Source organism: Hemiscyllium ocellatum, chromosome 9, assembly GCF_020745735.1.
Source record: "Hemiscyllium ocellatum isolate sHemOce1 chromosome 9, sHemOce1.pat.X.cur, whole genome shotgun sequence".
Lineage (NCBI taxonomy): Eukaryota > Metazoa > Chordata > Chondrichthyes > Orectolobiformes > Hemiscylliidae > Hemiscyllium > Hemiscyllium ocellatum.
This window is the reverse complement of record NC_083409.1, coordinates 23,246,741-23,267,001: the sequence shown is the minus strand read 5'-3', so window position 1 is coordinate 23,267,001 and position 20,261 is coordinate 23,246,741. Positions and strand designations below refer to the sequence as shown.

At 41.9% G+C, this 20,261-nt stretch overlaps 1 protein-coding gene across 4 annotated transcripts in view; it reads left to right on the top strand.

Annotated features, from left to right (window-relative positions):
* Positions 1-11,673, top strand: part of zbtb37 (zinc finger and BTB domain containing 37) — a 30,258-nt gene extending 18,585 nt beyond the window's left edge. For all 4 annotated transcript variants that reach the window (XM_060830059.1, XM_060830060.1, XM_060830061.1 and 1 more), the window contains exon 5: positions 6,870-11,673. In XM_060830059.1, coding sequence (XP_060686042.1) covers positions 6,870-7,352 — 483 coding nt within the window. In that variant the 3' untranslated portion in view covers positions 7,353-11,673. The remainder of the gene's footprint in view (positions 1-6,869) is intronic.
* The last annotated feature ends 8,588 nt before the right edge of the window (positions 11,674-20,261 follow it).

The window sequence follows — 20,261 nt, the reverse complement described above, 5'->3', positions numbered from 1 at the left end:
CTACGCCCTCATCCAGGTCATTTATAAAAATGACAAACAGCAGTGGCCCCAAAACAGATCCTTGCGGTACATCACTAGTAACCAAACTCCAGGATGAACATTTCCCATCAACCACCACCCTCTGTTTTCTTACTGCCAGCCAATTTCTGATCCAAACCACTAAATCACCCTCAATCCCATGTCTCCATGTTTTCTGCAATAGCCTACTGTGAGGAACCTTATCAAATGCTTTATTGAAATCCATGTACATCATATCAACTGCTTTGCCCTCATCCACCTGTTTGGTTACATTCTGAAAGAACTCAACTTCCCTTCTCAAACAAGGGGAGTCACATTTGCTATCCTCCAGTCTTCTGGCACTATTCCTGTAGATAGTGATGACTGAAAGATCAAAGCCAAAGACTCTGCAATCTTCTCCCTAGCTTCCCAGAGAATCCTAGGATAAATCTCATCCAGCCTAGGGAACTTAGCAATTCTGGAAAGTATGAAAATAGATAACTCCCCCTTCCTTATGTACCTCAATCCCGTCTAGTCTAATAGCCTGAATCTGAGTATTCTCCTCAACACCATTGTCTTTTTCCTGTGTGAATACTGAGGAAAAATATTCATTTAGCGCCTCTCCTATCTCTTCAGACTCCATGCACCACTTCCCACTATGGTCCTTGACTGGCCCTAATCTTACTCTAGTCATTCTTTTATTCCTGACATACCTATAGACCGCTGTAGGGTTTTCCTTTATCCTACCTGCCAAAGACTTCTCATGTCCTCTCCTGGCTCCTCTTGGCTCCCTTTAGCCCCTTCCTGGCTAACTTGTAACTCTCAAGTGCCCTAACTGAGCCATCACGTCTCATCTTTACATAAGCCACCTTCATCTTGACAAGAGACTCAACTTCTTTAGTAAACCATACCTCCTTCACTTGATCAGTTCCTCTCTGCCTGACAGGTACATACTTATTAAGGACATGTAGTAGCTGTTTCTTGAACAAGCTCCATATTTCAAATGTGCCCATCTCCTGCAGTTTCCTTCCCCATCCTATGCATCCTAAATCTTGCTAATAATTGTTTTTCCCCCAGCAATAACTCTTGCTCTGTGGTATATGCCTATTCCTTTCTATTGCTAAATTAAATGTAACTGAATTGTGGTCACTAAAACCAAAATGCTCACCTATCTCCAAATCCACACCTGGCCAAGTTCATTACCCAATACCAAATCCAATGTAGCCATGCCTCTTGTTAGCCTATCTTCATACTGTGTCAGAAAACCCTCCTAAACACATTGAACAAAAATTAACCTATCTAAACTACTTGAACTATAGTATCCCCAGTCAATATTGAGGAAGTTAAAGTCCACATTACAACTACCCTGTTATTTTCACTCCTATCCAAAATCATTTTTGCAATCCTTTCCTCTACATCTCCGGAATTATTTGGATGCCTATTACAAAACTTCCAACAGCTTTATTAGCTTCTCCTTTCCTGTTTCTAATCTCAACCCATATGACCTCAGTAGAGGAGTCCTCAAACGCCCTTTCTGCAATCATAATACTGTCCTTGACTAACAACACCACACCTCCCCTTCCTTTACCACCTTCCCTGATCTTTCTGAAACATCTAAACCCCAGAACCGAAATGGCCACAACATCGAAGTCCCAGGTACCAACCCATACTGCATGTTCACCCACCTTATTCCGGAGATTCCTGCCTTTGAAGTAGAACAAAGAACATTACAGCACAGGAACAAGCCCTTCGGCCCTCCAAGCCTTTGCCAATCCAGATCCTCTCTCTGAACCTGCCACCTACTTTCTAGGATCTGTATCCCTTTGCTCCCTGCCCATTCATGTATCTGTCTAGATACATCTTAAATGATGCTATCGTTCCCGCCTCTGCCATCTCTGCTGGCAACACATTCCAGGCCCCCGCCATCCTCTGTGTAAAGAACTTTCCCCACATATCTCCCCTAAACCTTACCCCCCCAACTTTGAACTCGTGACCCCTAGTAATTGAGTTCCGCACTCTGGGGAAATAGTTTCTTGCTATCCACTCTGTCTACACCTCTCATGATTTTGTAGACCTCAATCAGGTCCCTCCTCAACCTCCATCTTTCTAATGTAAATAATCCTAACTTATTCAACCTCTGTTCATAGCTAGCGCCCTCCATACCAGGCAACATCTTGGTGAACCTTCTCTGCAACTTCTCCAAAGCATCCACATCCTTTTGGTAATGTGGCAACCAGAACTGTACGCTGTATTCCAAATGTGGCTGAACCAAAGTCATATACAACTGTAATGTGAGCTGCCAACTCTTGTACTCAATACACTGTCCGATGAAGGAAATCATGTTGTATGCTGCATTGACCACTCTACTGACCTGCATTGCCATCTTCGGGGAACAACTGACCTGAACACGCAAGTCTCTCTGTATGTCAATTTGTCCCAGGACTTTTCCATTTACTGTATAGTTTGCTCTTGAATTGGATATTCCAAAATGCATCACCTCGCATTTGCCTGGATTGAACTCCATCTGCCATTTCTCTGCCCATCTCTCCAATCTATCTATATTCTGCTGGAAGCAGAATAAAAAAAGGTACACACTTCAAACCACCTTCCTGCCTGCCGGTACATTCCTGTGACCTTGAAACCTTATTCATGACCTCACTCCTCTCAACTTCCTGTACACTGGTAGTACAATTCAGGTTCTCATCCCCCTGTTGAATTAATTTAAACCCTCCCGAAGAGCACGTCCCACCTACTCCAGAATGAGCCCCAATTCTCCAGATATCTGATTCCCTCCCTCCCTGCACCATTCCTGTAGCCACATGTTCAACTGTGCTCGCTCTCTCTCTCTCTCTTCCTATTTCTATTCCTTCCCTCGCTTCCCAATGGCACAGGTTACAAACCAGAGATAACTCTGTTTGTTCTAGATCTAAGCTTCCACCCTAGCTCCCTGACTTTCTGCCTCACATCCTCATCCCTTTTCCTAACTACGTCGTTGGTACCTACATGGACCACGGCTTGAGGCTGCTTCCACCACCTCCTGAAGGATCCAGAAAACATGATCCAAGTCACCACCGACCCTGGCACATGGGAGGATCTCTCATTCCCACAGAACCTCCTAGCTGATTGCTACATTACTAGCTGAGCCATGAGCAAATTGGCATAGGGTCAAAAAGATTGAAGACCTAAAGGTGTGGCTCAGAGGTTGGTGTGGGAGAAATAGGTTTGAATTCATGGACATTAACACCAGTACTGGGGAATGAGGGAGCTGTTCCGATGCAACAGGTTCCAAGTGAATCCTGCTGGTGAGGAGGGCTCAGCAGAGTTTATTAAAGTTTCCAGAACAAATCATAGGAGAGAGAATGGAATAAGTCTCTAGAATCTAATTTCAGGGGCACAGCAGATAAGGGGGCAACAATGAGAAGGGTGGCAATCAATGTAGGACTGAGGCTGTCTTAAATGTGTGCAATATATCAAGCAAGGTGAATGAGTTTGTAGCGCAGATTTAAATTGGCAGATATGATGTGGGTATCGTAGATGTGGCTGCAAGGGGATCAGGGTTGGAAACGAAATAGCCAAGAATACACATCCTACTGAAAGGATAGGCAGATGCGCAGAGGGTTACCTTGTTAGTAAGAAATGGAATTAAATTGATAGCAAGAAATGATATATTTCTTGCTATCAATTTGGAAGATGTAAAATTTGTGTGACTAGAGTTGAGGAACTGCGAAGGGGAAAAAAACCCTGATCGGAGTTATGTACAGGCCTCCTTAAGATAAAGACCCCCCAAGAGGGGCCTCTTGATCGGTTAAAAGAATCGAGGGAATGCAAATGTACAAAAGCAAAGGTCATTAGTTTATTGAATTAAGGCACCTTGGTGCAATTCTGTCCAGCAACACAGAAGTTAAAGCTTCTGTGTTCCATGGTGAAGTTGCGCAATTACATTAAAAAATTACACATTATTATGTTTTTTGAGACAGTACAGACTTAATTACAAGAAAAGACCAATCAAATGTAATAAGGTGACATGATTGACAGCAGGCTAATCCAATGATATTCCCTGGGAAAGGGATCTTAATTACATAAATTGTCATGTCATGGTAGCAGTTCAAGGTTAGTTCAAATACCAAATCACTGTCTTATGATTCATATTATGAAAACTCCATTATTTTCACTTATCTCTAAATACACGAGGAGAAAGTGAGGACTGCAGATGCTGGAAATCAGAGCTGAAAATGTGTTGCTGGAAAAGCGCAGCAGGTCAGGCAGCATCCAAGAAGCAGGAGCAAATTCCTGAAGAAGGGCTCATGCCCGAAACGTCGATTCTCCTGCTCCTTGGATGCTGCTTGACCTGCTGCGCTTTTCCAGCAACATATTTTCAGCTCCTATCTCTAAATACAGCCAACTTAGCAAAACATCAGTTCAAGTTCACAGTCAAATCATTACTTGCAGCCATTTAGTTGTTATTTTAAATTGAAAAGCCATTTTGTGGTTAATAAAAATCTACATATACTTGTTGCTTTTGACAACAGCCTAAATTCAAATTTTAGATCCTCACTCCTAGCAGTAATCAGGATGTGGGGAAGAAAATAAATTGGGACATAGAAAAGGCAAATAAGAAAAGCAGTATTACAATAAACATGTGGGGCTTCAATGTGCAGATGGACTGGGAAAATCAGGTTGGATCTCAAGAAAAGGAATTTGAGGAATGTCTACAAAATGGGTTTTTTGGAGCAGCTTGCGGTTGGGCCAGCTAGGGAACGGATGCAGTTTTGGATTTGGTGATGCATAATAAGGTAGACCTGATTACGGAGTTGAAGGTGAAGGTACTGGTAGTGGGTAGTGACCATAATATGATCAAATTCATCCATGCAGCTTGTAATAGAGAACCTGAAATCAGACATAATGGTACTATAATTGAGTAAATGTAACTATAAAGACATGAGCGAGGAGCTGGCCAGAGTTGTTTGGAAGGGATGTCTAGTAGGGAAGATAGTGGAGCAGCAAAGGCAGGAGTTTCTGAGGGTAACTAGGGAGGTACAGCCAAAATTCACCTCAAGGAAAAAGGAAGAAAGACCAGGGAAAGATGAGGTAACCATGCCTGACCAGGGAAGTCAGGGACAGAATAAAAGAAAAACACTTACAATGTAGTGAAGCTTATTGAACCTTTATAAACCAGTACTGAATAACTAAAAAAGCAAGAATAGGGGCAAAGATGAAATATGAGGTAAGCTAGCTAGTAATATAAAAGAAGACTGCAAGAGTTTTTAGATGTGAGAGAGAGGCACAAATGCTTGTATCATTAGAAAATGAAGCTGGAGAAATGATAAAGGGGAACAAAGAAATGACAGGGGAACTGAATGGTACTTTGTATTAGTCTTCATAGCGGGAGACACCAGCACCATACCTGATCTTCAAGAATTGGGGCAGGGATGAGTGTTGTGACCATCATTTAAGGAGAAGATGCTGGGGAAACTGAAAGGTCTGAAGGTGGATAAATCACTCGGACTGGATGGACTAAATCCCAGAGTCCTGAAGGAGACAGTTGAAAAGTTATAAAAGTATTGGTGATCTTTCAAGAATCACTGGAGTCAGAAAGGATCCCAGAGTCCTAGAAAATGGCTACCACAACACCCCTATTCCAAAAGGGAGGGTGGCAGAAGACAGAAAACTATAGGCCAATTTGCTTGACCTTAGTCATTGGTAAGGTTTCAGAGTCTTATATTAGGGATGAGATTGCAGAATACTTTGAAGTGCATGTTAAAACAGGGCTGAGTCAGCTCAGCTTCATGAAGGGAGGTCATGCCTAACAAATGTTAGAATTCTTGGAGGAGGTAATGAGCAAGTTTTACCAAGAGCCAGTGGATGCAATCTATTTGATTTTCCCAAAGGCCTTTGACAAGGCACCATGCACAAGGCTGCTAAATAAGATAAAAGCCCATTGTGTTAGGGGCAAGGTACTGGCATGGTTAGAGAATTGGAATAATGGCAGAAGGCTGGGTGTGGGGATAAAGGGGTCTTTTTCAGGATGGCAGCCGGTGACTAGCAGATCAGTGTTGGGACCACAACTTTTCACAACTCGCAGGATGAGGACATTGCTGGCTAGGCCAGCAAGTATTGCCCACAGGACAGTTAAGGGTCAACCACATCACTGTTCACATTAATGATCTGGATGAAAGAACTAAGGGCATTGTTGCTACGTTTGCAGATGACACAAAGGTCAAGAGGCAGGGAGACTGCAGAAGGACTTGAACAGGCTAAGAAGTGGCTGATGGACTATAATGTGGGAATGTATGAGGTTATGCACTTTGGTTGGAAGATTAGAGGTGTAGACCATCTTCTATTTAGGGCAAGTTTTCGAAGTCTGAATCTTGAAGAAACTTGGGAGTCCTAGTTCAGGATTCTCTTAAGATTATCATGCAGATTCAGTTGACAGTTAACAAAGCAGTATTGATGTTCATTTCACGAGGGCCAGAGTACAGAAGCAGAGATGTATTCCTGATGCTGTATAATGGTCAGAATGCATTTGGAATATTGTGTGCCGTTTTGGGCTCAGTACCTAAGAAAGAATATGCTGGCATTAGAAGGGTCTGGAGGAGGTTTACAAGAATACAGTGTTATCGGAATGATTTTCCCCATTGGTGCTCTTTACATTAAAGAAGAAAAGGCACCCTGAGGAACTCATTGGCTGAAAACCGCTTTGGGATGCTTTGAGGTTGTGAACTGTGAACTTTTCTTTTAAAGAGAAGCTGAAGGGTGCAAATACAAGTCGTCATTCTGACACCTGCAAATTCAGGATATACTGATTTAACCCATGTCTTGCACTTGCCATTCTGTTGTCTCAGCTTCTGCTTTAATGTTGTGTTCACTTACAGGCAGATGAGACTCCCCTGTTTGGTGTCAGTGGCTATGAAGAGTACCTCCGGGACCAAGAAGTGGCTGAGCGTTGGTACCGTTACAACCCTCGCCTGACCTGTCTGTACTGCGGCAAGTCTTTTAACCAGAAGGGAAGCCTGGATCGCCATATGCGGTTGCACATGGGCATAACACCCTTTGTGTGCCGAATCTGCGGGAAAAAGTACACCCGCAAGGACCAGCTGGAATATCACATCCGCAAGCACACCGGGAACAAGCCCTTCCACTGCCACGTCTGCGGAAAGAGCTTTCCCTTCCAGGCTATTTTAAATCAGCACTTCAAAAAGAACCACCCGGGCTGCACACTGCTGGAGGGGCTACACAGTATTTCACCAGAGACCACCTCCAAGGGACAGAATGGGGAAGAATCCCCACCTCAAGATGAGGCAAAAGCCATTGGCGAACTAATTCATACTTCCGTCTCAACTACTGGGCCAGACTGAATGTGCACTGGGGACAGATATTTGTCTGTAGCGCCTCGGTAGAGGGGGGTTGGGGGTGCTGCTTTTAATTTAGTGTGAACTGTTTCGTTTGGATTTAGAACTGATTATACAAAGCGGTGTTTTCTTTTGCAGGAAAGGAACATTTGTTGTTGCATTGCTCCAAGTTGCATGCAACCATTGCTTGTTTAACCTCATGACTTTCCCCCGCCTTATGAAGATAGCAGCAGAAAGTGATTGGACTGTTGCTGCATTGTGAGAGGGGAGAATGGGGAAGAAAGGTGTGTCATTCTCAGGTTCTTTGAAGACCAGGTAGCTAATGTTGAACAATTTAGATCCAACAGAGAGCATTTTGACTGTTTGAATCTTCAAGGGTCCCACCAAGCACCTCACTGTGTGAAACACTCTGGGCCTATTTCTCTACCTATCCTGAAACAGCCCAGGAAGCCTGTCTGCAAGATACAGTGTTACTTCCCCAAAACTGTTCAAGGAACTTATTTGTAGGTGTCAACATTTAGAAGGAACAGAAACAAAACTGGTGCACCTTCCCTTGGGAAGGTGCGAGTGTTGAAGGGGACAGGAAATGGGTTGAGGAAAAGGGACTACAGTGGAACTACTTGGGCAGATTCCTCGATGATGGAGTACCAATGCTGTGAATGGAAAACCCTGTGGTTCTGTACATTTCTGTAAACGAATGACAAAAGGTGTTTTTACTATAGGTAGCTAATATGTAAAGAGAAATATGGATACTCCAAAGGAATGTGTGTGGCCAGGTTTGACAGTAGATTTATAGTTGAGTGGATTTGTGTGTCGTGCTTGAGTTGTATGTGTGTTTTTCAAACTGGGATATCTCATTATAATAACTGAAGAGCGGTTTTTCTAATATACCTCTTATAGACCATCCAATGAAGCATTTGTGCATGGATTTGTGAAGTCTTTTATAAAAAAATTATAAATGGATTGGGAAATGTACAGAACACAGAATATTCCATTATTTATAGCATTCTTGGAATAAACTAATTATGTCACTGACTCCTTGATTTTGCTGCAGAAATACTTCTGCAAAGTGGGATTGTTCAGGGAAATTGGGGGTGGGGGGGAGACAGAGTTTGGGATGATTTTGCTGACTCCCTGATTAGGTGTTTTCCACTGTAGCACATTGACAAGACAAGACAGCTTCTCCCATGCTCTCACTCTGCTCTTGCCTTTGCATCTAACATTTACTGACTCACAAATGCGTTGAAATTGTGGTAAGGGACATGTGGATGATCATTGGCATTGTTGGAGAAAAATCATTGCTTCTGAGGAATTCAGAACAAGCCCGATAAAATTAGAGAGGCTGTTCAGGAGTGATTTCACACTTAAAGGTACTGGAATTCTGCAACTAACTTTGATAAATAGCTGTTGAGGTTGGGAGTCAATTGAAAATTTCAAAACTGAAGTTGTGGATTTTTTTTCCTTGGGTAAAGTCACTTAGGACAGAACCAGGGTATATAGATAGTTATGGTGAGAATTCAGCTGTGATCTGATTGAATGGCAACATTGGCTCAAGGATATCCTTTTTGATATAACTGTATCCTCTTGTTTCAGAGGCTACTGACAATCAGAATCTTTAGTGAGGGAGATTATCACATCAAAGCAAGGCTTGAAGAGCTTCATAAGTCAGCTGTGCCAGTCACATGATTTTAATGATTGAACCAGTAACTTGGCTTTTTATACACTGTAACCTATCCAGTCTGGAAATCTGTTGTTCAGAGACTCCAATTGTGTGGAATATTTGAGTAGTCAGAGCATTCTCTCTTGATTTGGTTACATTGTGATCTAGTACTCTGCAGGAACATGGAAGAAACAGCGCACAGAATTTTGATTAAATAAAACAAATTTTATAATTAATTTTTTTATCACTCTTTCAGATAAATGTTCATTTGCTTAGTGTTCTCTGGTTCACTCGCTTCTAGTGTTAAGCATTTTAACACTTTTATTCTGAAATCCAGAAATCCTGTTGGTTCTAGACTGCAGAGGTTACAGTGTGTTTAAATTGTATTGAATCCAGTCAGGACAAACACAGGAACAAGATGAATCATTCATTGAGATGATTACAATAATTAGGCAGCATCAAGGTAGGAAGGAATTTCATATTGAGAGAAATCCTCAGAACAAATAGTTTAGTTAGTTTACAGGAAAAGGGGTAGTAGCCAGTGGAATATTGCGATCTGTAGAGTTTATTACATGGGTTAGAAGGTATTTTGTTGTCTTTTAACATTGCAGAGTGAGAAGGTATACAAGATGTTCCATCAAACTAATTCTCATAAGCAGATGCTTACAATTACATTTACCCATCTGTTTCCCTCCATCACTATTGATGTAGTTTCTACCTCATCACAAACCCTGGCAGTGAATTTAAAAAAAAACTTTATCATGTCCTTTATCTCACTTAATCTTATATCGATGCCCCTTGCTCTTGACTCCTCAACGCTAAATTATGTCCCCTTCTAAATTTTAAATATTCTGTATTTACAATGGTTTTAACAAGAAAAATTTAACTTTACAAGTTTTTGTATTTCCTTTCACTAGTCAAGTCCGTTCAGGAATTTGCACTGCATCCTCTCCAAAGCTGTAATATCTTTTACATTGTATAGGTCAATCTGCAGACATTACTTTGTCTGAAATTTTGATGCTTTATCCCTTAACTTCTTTTTATATACCTCAAGATAAAACAGAATAGAGTTCCATTTTTTAAAAAAAACTTTATCCAATTTCAGTGTTGCACTTTGTTTTGCAATGTTTAAAAGACTGTACTATCCAGAGCTCCAAGTCTACTCCCAATCAGAATAATTTCTGCTGCTAATTGTACCATAATGCATCACCCCATATTTGCAATTACTTGCATCTAACTTTTTTCAGCCCATTCCCTTCATCTGGTGGTTTCCTTTAGTCTTCTAAAGAATGAAGTATTCCTCCTGTTTTGGTTTATCTGCGTATTTTAATACTATTTTTAAGGTTGATGTTGAAATCCTTGATGCATGCAGAGTGTATGAGTAACCCAGAAGGGAAACCTGTTGGATACCATTATTCTGCTTTTTATTAAACTATTTCCTCTGCTCTGACCAGTTTTTTAAATCTAGTTTCCCATTCCCCAACTCCCCCCAAATTCATAATGATTTATCTGCTGTCAAGTACTCAAGTGATATCTTTGTCAGAGGCTTTTCTCAAATGCATGGAAAAAAACCCCACTTTATCTTATCTACCAACTTTGTTCACTCCTCAGAGCTCTGAGGTTTGTTAAGCCTGATTGTCCCTTTTGAAATCTGATCTGATTGCTTCAAACTTTTTTAAAAAATATATATTTAACCAGGTATGCAGCATTTTGTTATTTGAAGACTTGGCCTGCTGCAGATGTTAGTTGGCCTGTAGTTCCCAGATTAGCACTGACTCATTCTCCAGAGCTCTGGAAAATGCTCTCACTCAGTTTAGTCCTGAAATATAACTTCATTGGCCTCTGTGCTCTCCTCACAGCCTCAGGACAAACCTAACATTTGTATTAGATCTGGGTCTTCAGCTTAATTTATCTAAAATAATAGACATCCATTCATCGTTAACTAAGAGTTCATCCCTTCTCCAGTAACACGCTTCATGAGTAAAGATTAATATCCCTGGAATTTTAGTGATCATCTGTAAATTGTCAACCAAAGATAGAATTACAATGTTATGTTGGACATCATGTGGAACAGTTGAGGGAGTTGTTTGAGGAAGTGTGAAATACAAAGAGCCAGGTTGGGCACAACGGAACTGGAAAGATTGGACAGGCTTTATGTAAATATCAGTTTTCTAATATATATCTATTCACCTGGCTTTCCTGCTTTCTGTTCTTCCCTTTAACTTATCAGGATTGACTCACTTTACATGATTAAAAGTTAATTATTTCTGCTAAACTAGGTTCCCCATTACTAGAAAGCTGATAATGATGGAGAAAATGATTTGAAACTTAACTTATGAAAACGTGTTCAGGCTGAGTTCTGATTGGTCCAGTGACCTACGACTACTCAAGGACATCAGCTGAAAACATATGAGCCGCTCACAAGCCCCAGTGGACAGAGGCGAAACCTTAGGTAAAATAAACTGATGCAAGAAAACTGTTTGTGCTGTGTGTGCTTTCAGATGTCTGATTTACTAGACTGCCTTGTTGAGCATTGAATGGTGGCTCACCAGTGAGGTGAGCACTCCTAACAGAAGCTTACTCCAATCTGGGGAGTAAGCCCACGTCGCCAATATAATCGGTTGCTGGGGACTGCATGAAATCATTTAGTGCCACACCTGCGTCATTTAACAAAACCTTTGCTTTCCTGTCTGTGCTCAATAAACTTTGACTCACATATTAAACTACAATCTTACCTAATCCAGCAGATTTCCACAGATTACTTGGAGAAGACATTTCTCTTGTTCTCTGTCTTAATTTATAAATTGTGGCCCTTGGTTCTATCTTTCCAGATGGGGAAGCAACTCCCAATAGCCAACCTATGTGGGCGGCACGGTGGCACAGTGGTTAGCACTGCTGCCTCACAGTGCCTGAGACCCGGGTTCAATTCCCGACTCAGGCGACTGACTCTGTGGAGTTTGCACGTTCTCCCCGTGTGTGCGTGGGTTTCCTCCGGGTGCTCCGGTTTCCTCCCACAGTCCAAAGATGTGCGGGTCAGGTGAATTGGCCATGCTAAATTGCCCGTAGCATTAGATAATGGGGTAAATGTAGGGGTATGGGTGGGTTGCGCTTCGGCGGGTCGGTGTGGACTTGTTGGGCCGAAGGGCCTGTTTCCACACTGTAAGTAATCTAATCTAATCTAATCTAAAAACCTGTCAAAATATCCTCAATCTTGTATTTCAGTAAGATCACTGCTTGTTTTGTGGCTTTCAGTGGGTATAAGCCCAATGCATTCAACCTCCTTGTAAGACCACCCGTCGTTAGTCGAGTGAAACTTCTTTGAACAGCTTCCAATGAGATTATACCCTTCCTTAAGCATGGGGACTAAATTTAGCCACAGTACTCCAGATATAATTTTGCAAGGGCCACCTGCAGTTGCTGTAAAACTTCTATTTTTATATTGCAATTTAAAACAATAAACCACATTCCATTTGTCATCTTAATTCCTAATAATATACACAGGGCTGTAAATATCTACAGGACTGTGGACCAAATGCTAGAAAATGGGATTGGCTGAGGTTTTTGACAAGCACATACGTGATGGGGCAAGAGCTGTAAGTTTTGTGATTCTATTCTATAATTGCTTGCTGTACTCAAAACATTGTGATTCAAGTACCAGGACACCTAGATGCTTTTGTATCACAGAGTTCTGTAATTTTCATTCAAATAATGTACTGATTTTCCATTCTGTTAAAAGTGCACAAGTTCACATTTGCCACATTATACTTCATCTACCAAATTTTCGATATTTGCTTAATCTGTTGAAATCCCTCTGTAGACTCTCAATCTCCTCTTCACAACTTACTTTTCTATCTTTATTCCCAACAGTTGGTTGTGAAGCTTCCAGGGGTCATGCTGTATAACATATATGCAAGTTGTTTTCTTCCACCAATTAGAACGCCCCTCAATGCTGTCCCATTGAGGACTGTTGTGGTTCTGTTCGCCAAGCTGGGAATTTGTGTTGCAAACGTTTTGTCCCCTGTCTAGGTGACATCTTCAGTGCTTGGGAGCCTCCTGTGAAGCGGTTCTGTGATCTTTCCTCTGGTAATTGTAGTGGTTTGAATCTGCTGCTTCCGGTTGTCAGTTCCAGCTGTCCGCTGCAGTGGCTGGTATATTGGGTCCAGGTTGATGTGCTTATTAATTGAATCTGTGGATGAGTGCCATACCTCTGGGAATTCCCTGGCTGTTCTGTTTGGCTTGTCCTATAATAGTAGTGTTGTCACATTCGAATTCATGTTGCTGGTCATCTGTGTGTGGCTACTAAGGATAGCTGGTCGTGATGGTACAAGAGAACACCGAATGGAGAATTCGCCACAAAGGTATACAGGAAAGCCACACACACAGACCAAGTCCTGAACTACGAAAGCAACCACCCCAACACACACAAAAGAAGTTGCATCAAGACACTATTCAAAGGGCCACAACACACTGCAGTACACCAGAATTGCAAAAAAGAGGAAGAACAACACCTATACATTGTATTTGCCGAAAATGGATACACCTGCAATTTTATCGACAGATGCCTAAGGGAAGACAACGGAACGAGGACATGCCACAACCCAAAGGACTAGCCACACTACCATACATCAAGAGCATTTCCGAACTGACAGCCAGACTACTGCGACCACTAGGACTCATAACAGCACACAAATCAACAGCCACGCTCAGACAACAACTCACCAGAACGAAGGATCTGATACCCAGTGTGAGCAAAACCAATGTACTGTACAAAATCCCATGCAAGGACTGCACAAAACACTACATAGGACAAACAGGAAGACAGCTAACGATCCACATCCATGAACACCAACTAGCCACGAAAGGACACGACCAGCTATCCTTAGTAGCTACATACGCAGATGACCAGCAACATGAATTCGACTGGGACAACACTACTATTATAGGACAAGCCAAACAGAACAGCCAGGGAATTCCTAGAGGCATGGCACTCATCCACAGATTCAATCAATAAGCACGTCGACCTGGACCCAATATACCGGCCACTGCAATGGACAGCTGGAACTGACAACCGGAAGCGACAGATTCAAACCACTACAAATGCCAGAGGAAAGATCACAGAAGCGCTTCACAGGAGGCTCCCAAGCACTGAGGATGTCACCTAGACAGGGGTGACAACACAGGTCTGCAACACAAATTCCCAGCTTGGCAAACAGAACCACAACACTGAGCACCCGAGCTACAAATCTTTTCACAAACTTTGACCATTGAGGATTGTTTATTATTCAAATATGTTCTTCCTCAAAACCTTAAAACCAGAATGGTTGTAATGGAATTAGATAGAAGCAGTCTGTGAAACTCATCCACATTTTAATCTTCGCCATCAGCAACATTGTCTGGAAGGACAAGTATAAAAGAGTGAATAGGGCATATATTTAGAGTTCTAGAGATGTACAGCATGGAATCTGACCCTTCAGTTGAACCCGTCCACGCCGACCACATATCCCAACCCAATCTAGTCCTACCTGCCAGCACCCAGCCCATATCCCTCCAAACACTTTCTCTTCATATACCCATCCAAATGCCTCTTAAATGTTGCAATTGTACCAGCCTCCACCACATCCGCTGGCAGCTCATTCCATACACGTACCACCCTCTGAGTGAAAGAGTTGTCCCTTAAGTCTCTCTCGTATCTTTCCCCTCTCACCCTAAACCTATGCCCTCTAGTTCTGGACTCCCCCACCCCAACGGAAAGATAAAATGTCTATTTATCCTATCCATGTCCCTCATGATTTTATACACCTCTGATGCTCCAGGAAAAACAGCCCCAGCCTGTTCGGCCTCTTCCTATAGCTGAAATCCTCCAACTCTGGCAACATCCTTGTAAATCTCTTCTGAACTCTTTCAAGTTTCACAACATCTTTCCAATAGGAAGGAGACCAGAATTGCATGCAATATTCCAACAGTGGCCTAACCAATGTTCTGTACAGCTGCAACATGACCTCCCAACTCCTGTACTCAATAGCGTGACCAACAAAGGAAAGCAGACCAAACACCTTCTTCACTATCTTATCTACCTGCATCTCTACTTTCAAGGAACTTGAATCTGCACACCAAGTTCTCTTTGTCCAGCAACACTCCCTAGGACTTTACCACTAAGTGTATAAGTCCTGCTAAGATTTGCTTTCCCAAAATGCAGCACCTCGCATTTATCTAAAATAAGTTCCATCTGCCACTTCTCAGCCCATTGGCCCATCTGATCAAGATCCCGTTGTAATTCGGGGTAACCTTCGCTGTCCACTGCACCTCCAATTTTGGTGTCATCTGCAAACTTGCTAACTGTACCTCTTATGCTCACATCCAAATCATTTATGTAAATGACAAGAGGTACAGTTAGTAAGTTTGCAGATGACACCAAAAATTGGAGGTGTAGTGGACAGTGAAGAAGGTTACCTCAGATTACAACAGGATCTTGACCAGATGGGCCAATGGGCTGAGGAGTGGCAGATAGAGTTTGATTCAGATAAATGCGAGGTGCCGCATTTTGGGAAAGCAAATCTTAGCAGGACTTATACACTTAATGGTTAGGTCCTAGGGAGTGTTGCTGGACAAAGAGAACTTGGTGTGCAGATTCATAGTTCCTTGAAAGTAGAGACGCAGGTAGATAAGATAGTGAAGAAGGTGTTTGGTCTGCTTTCCTTTGTTGGTCACGCTACTAAGTACAGGAGTTGGGAGGTCATGTTGTGGCTGCATAGAACATTGGTTAGGCCACTTTTAGAATATTGCATGAAATTCCATTTTCCTTCCTATCAGAAGGATGTTGTGGAATGTGAAAGGGTCCTGAAAAGATTAACAAGGATGTTGCCAGGGTTGGAGGATTTGAGCTATAGGGAGAGGTTGAACAGGCTGGGGCTGTTTTCATTAAAGCGTCGAAGGCTGAGGGGTGACCTGATAGAGGTTTATAAAATCATGCGGAGCATGAATTGGGTAAATACATAAGGCCTTTTCCCTGGGTAGGGGAGTCCAGAACTAGAGGGGAAAGTTAGAAAAGGGACCTAAGGGGCAACTATTTCACGCAGAGAGTGGTACATGTGTGAATGGGCTGCCAGAAGAAATGGTGGAGGCTGTTACAATTGCAACATTTAAAAAGCATCTGGATGGGTATATGAATAGGAAGGGTTTGGAGGGATATGGTCACGGTTCTAGCAGGTGGGACTAGATTGGGGTGGGACATCTTCCCAACATTGACAAGTTGGACCAAAGAGTGATGTACATCTCCACAATTCTATATGGGAGCATAATTGGGCCATTTGACCCATCGAGAGTGCTCCACAATTCAAATGTGGCTTTGTTGCTTCAACTAATTCTACTGACCTTTCTCCATAAACTTTGATCACCTTAGTCATCAAGAACCTATCCATCTCTACATTATATACACTAAAAGACTTGGCCTCGTCAGCACTCTGTGGCAATGAATTCTACAGATTAACCACCCTCTGGCAGAAGAGATTCCTCCTCAGCACAATTCTAAATGTTGTCCCTTCACTCTGAGGCTGTGCCCTCAGGTCCTAGTCTCTCCTGCAAGTGGGAGCATTTTCTCCATGTCCACTCTATTCAGTATTTTGTAAGTTTCTATCAGATCCCTCCTCATCCTACTAAACCAAGTACTAGCCAAGAGTACTCAACCACTCCTCATGTAACAAGACCAGCATCCCCTTCTCTGGATCCTCTTCAACACCAGCATATCCTTCCTTAGTGCTTTGATGCGGAGGATGAACCCCGCTGCTAATTAAACTAAAATACTCAGAGAAGATCTCACCTCGTAATGTGTTAAAAATGTATGAATGAAAGAAGATCCCTGATTTCCACTGTATAAATAAAAAGTAACTATTTATTAAACCCTAACTGTAAACACTAACAAAACTATTAACAGAATAACCTTTCCCCTAACTAACCACTATCCCTTAGCTGACCACAATTCTATTAACATGCAGTTCCAATGACACAGTTCACAATAACAATAAATTAGCACTTAATCCCTTAATGTCCACCTAGGATGGATCCTCCTGAACTTTCTGTATCTTCTTCTGTCGTCTTCCTCTTTCCAAAATGCCTTTTGTCAGTCACTTTCTGGTGTCAAGAATATTAGCTGAACATGCTGTAGTGCTGTTAATTAATAGATGAATAGATGGTGCTTTTTTTCTTAGAGATCTTATGTTTATTTCTTTATGATGTGGAGGTGCTGATGTTGGACTGGGGTGGACAAAGTTAAAAATCACATGACACCAGGTTACAGTTCTACAGGTTCATTTGGAAGTACAAGCTTTTGGAACACTGCACTTTCGTCAGGTAGCTAGTGGGGCAGGATCACAGGACACAGAATTTATAGCAAAAGATCCTGGGGATCATGTCGTACTACAGGTGACCCCACTACATTATTCACACTCTCACACACACACAAAAGCGCACACTCTTACGGACTCACACATTCACGCACACCCTCTCTCTTTCTCACAAGCGCGCGCGCACACACACACACACGTGCACACCCTCTCACAGGCAAATACTCCATCACACTCACGCATACACACATACAAGTCTATGGGCTGAATTTGCAGATACATCTGTAGGCAGTCAATTCTTTTTAAAATCCATGTGACATTTTATAAATTCCTACTTTGGAAACAGAACCAGACTGACTCAAGATTGGAATACATACAGACTCTACATCTTTAATGCACTGCCTGAACAGAGATATCACCTTTTTTTTAATAAAACCTTAAGTTATCTTGGGAATGTGACTTGAAAGAAGTTCTGGGATTACATATTAATGAATCGAAACTTGCAGCCCACTCTAAAAGATGAAAAACTTAACAGCAATCTAGGTTTGTTCCAAATATTGCACCAGTATATGCCACTACGATCTTTCACTATAAATTCTGTGTCCTATGATTCTACTTCACAAGCTACCTGATGAAGGAGCTGTTGGACTATAACTTGGCGTTGTGTGATTTTTAACTTTATTTCTTTAGATGGCAGTTAGATCTCTCAATTTTGAAATGCCTGCATCTTTTATACTATGATTACATATTAATTCTTACTTGTGTGGCTTCCATGTGTCAAAACAGTCTGTTTTAAATTCAACTGGTCCTAAGTCTCCAAGTACCTTTTTGAATTAATTGGCTGAATTTAAACTGTTGTCTGGGTGAAAATACTACTTGGGCCTGCTCGATACAAAGTGTTAATTCAATTTGGGTGCTCTCTGTGCACTTGCACTTTAAACTGCTGTTCAGACTTCCATTTTTGAAATCTCCAAGCACCGAAAAGAATACCATCTCTTACAGGACGTTGCAATGCCTTCTCCCATTTCACAATTTTACCATTTTTATACACTAACTTCGTGACAGTTCGACACAGAGCTCAAAATTGCTCACAATATTCCAAATGTGGCCTGACCAGAGCTTTCTGCAGCCTCAGTTGTATATCTCTGCTCTTGTATTCTTGTCCACTTGAAATGAATGGCAACATTGCATTGCCTTCCTAACTGCCAATTGAACTTGCATGTTAACCTTAGAAACTTCTGAACTATGACTCCTCAGACCCTTCAGCTTTCTGAAGCCATTGCCCATTTAGAGAATAGACTATGGCTCTATTTTTCCTACCAAAGTGCATAACTTTACGTTTTCCTATATGGTATTACATCTACCACTTATATGCCCAATCTCCTAGCCTGTTCAAGTCCTTCTATAGCCTCCCAGCTCCTCAACACTACCTGTCCCTCCACTTTTGATCTGCAAACATAACAACAATAGCCTCAGTTCTTTTGTCCAGATCATTAATGTGTAATGTGAATAGTTGTAGTTCCCACATTCACCCCTGCGGAACTCCACTGCTAACATTGGTTGCCATCCTGAAGAAGACCCCTTTATCCCCACTCTCTACCTTCTGCCATTCAGCCAATCCTCTATCCATGCCAGTACGTTTCCCTGGACACCATGTACTCTTATCTTATTTAGCAGTCTCCTGTGCAGCGCCTTCTGAAAATCTAAGTAGACCATGTTCTGTGGCTCTTCTATGTCTAAATTGCTTGTTAATTTCTCAAGGAATTCTAACAGATTTGTAAGACTTCCCCTTGACAAAGCTGTGTTAAGCCCTATTTTACTGTATACTTCCAAGTATTCAGCAATCTCATCCATAATAACGGACTGAAAAATAACTGAGGTCAAGCTAACTGGGCTATCATTTCCTGTTTTCTCGCTTCCTCCTTTCTTAAACAAGCATGTTACATTAGCTATTTTCTAGTCTTCTGGGATCCTCCCTGACTCCAGTGATTCTTGAAAGATCACCACTACAATTTCCTCAGCTATCTCCCTTAGAACTCTGTGGTGTAGTCTATCTGGTCCCAGGTGATTTATCCACCTTTCCGACCTTTCAGATTCCCTATAGCACCTCCTCCTTATTAATAGCCATTGCAATTAACTCTGCCCAACTTTCTTAAAGTTCTGGTACACTACTGGTGTATTCCACTGTGAAGACTGATGCAAAGTACCTATTCAGTTTTTTTTTTGTCATTTCTTTGTTCCTATTATTACTTCTTGAGCCTCATTTTCGAGGAAACCATCAGTTCCGGAGATGTATTGGCTTTTAACCCATTAGTGATTTTTCTTTAGTGACAGCAATTGTATTTATTTCCTCTTCCCATTTGCCCTATTACTAACAATTCTTTTTTGGAATACATAAAACAAAGATGCTGGAGACCTGAAACAAAAACAGAAATTGCTTGCGAAACTCAGCAGGTCTGGCAGCATCTGTGTGAGGGAAGGCAGAGTTAACGTTCTAAGTCCTGTGACTTTTCCATTAGAACTTTTTTTTTGGAATGCTATTAATTCCTTCAATTTGAACCTCTACAGTCCACATGGAGTCATTGCTGTCAGGGTGTTCCAGGATTTTAAAAAAACACTAATGAAGTAATGGTGAAGTAGTGTCCAGTCAGAATGGTGTGTGAAATTATGTATATACAATATGAACCCTACAATCCCTTTTCTCTTCTACCGTTCTCAATGTTGTCCTACTTATTGTGTATTCCATTTAGACCTGTCCAAAGTAATTACCTTACACATCTGCAGACTGGGTGGCATGGTGGGTAGCATTGCTGCCTCATTGTGCCAGGGTCTTAGGTTTGATTCCAGTCTTGGGCAACTGCGTGACTTTGCACATTCTCCTGATGTCTGCGTGGGTTTCCTCCAGGTGCTTCAGTT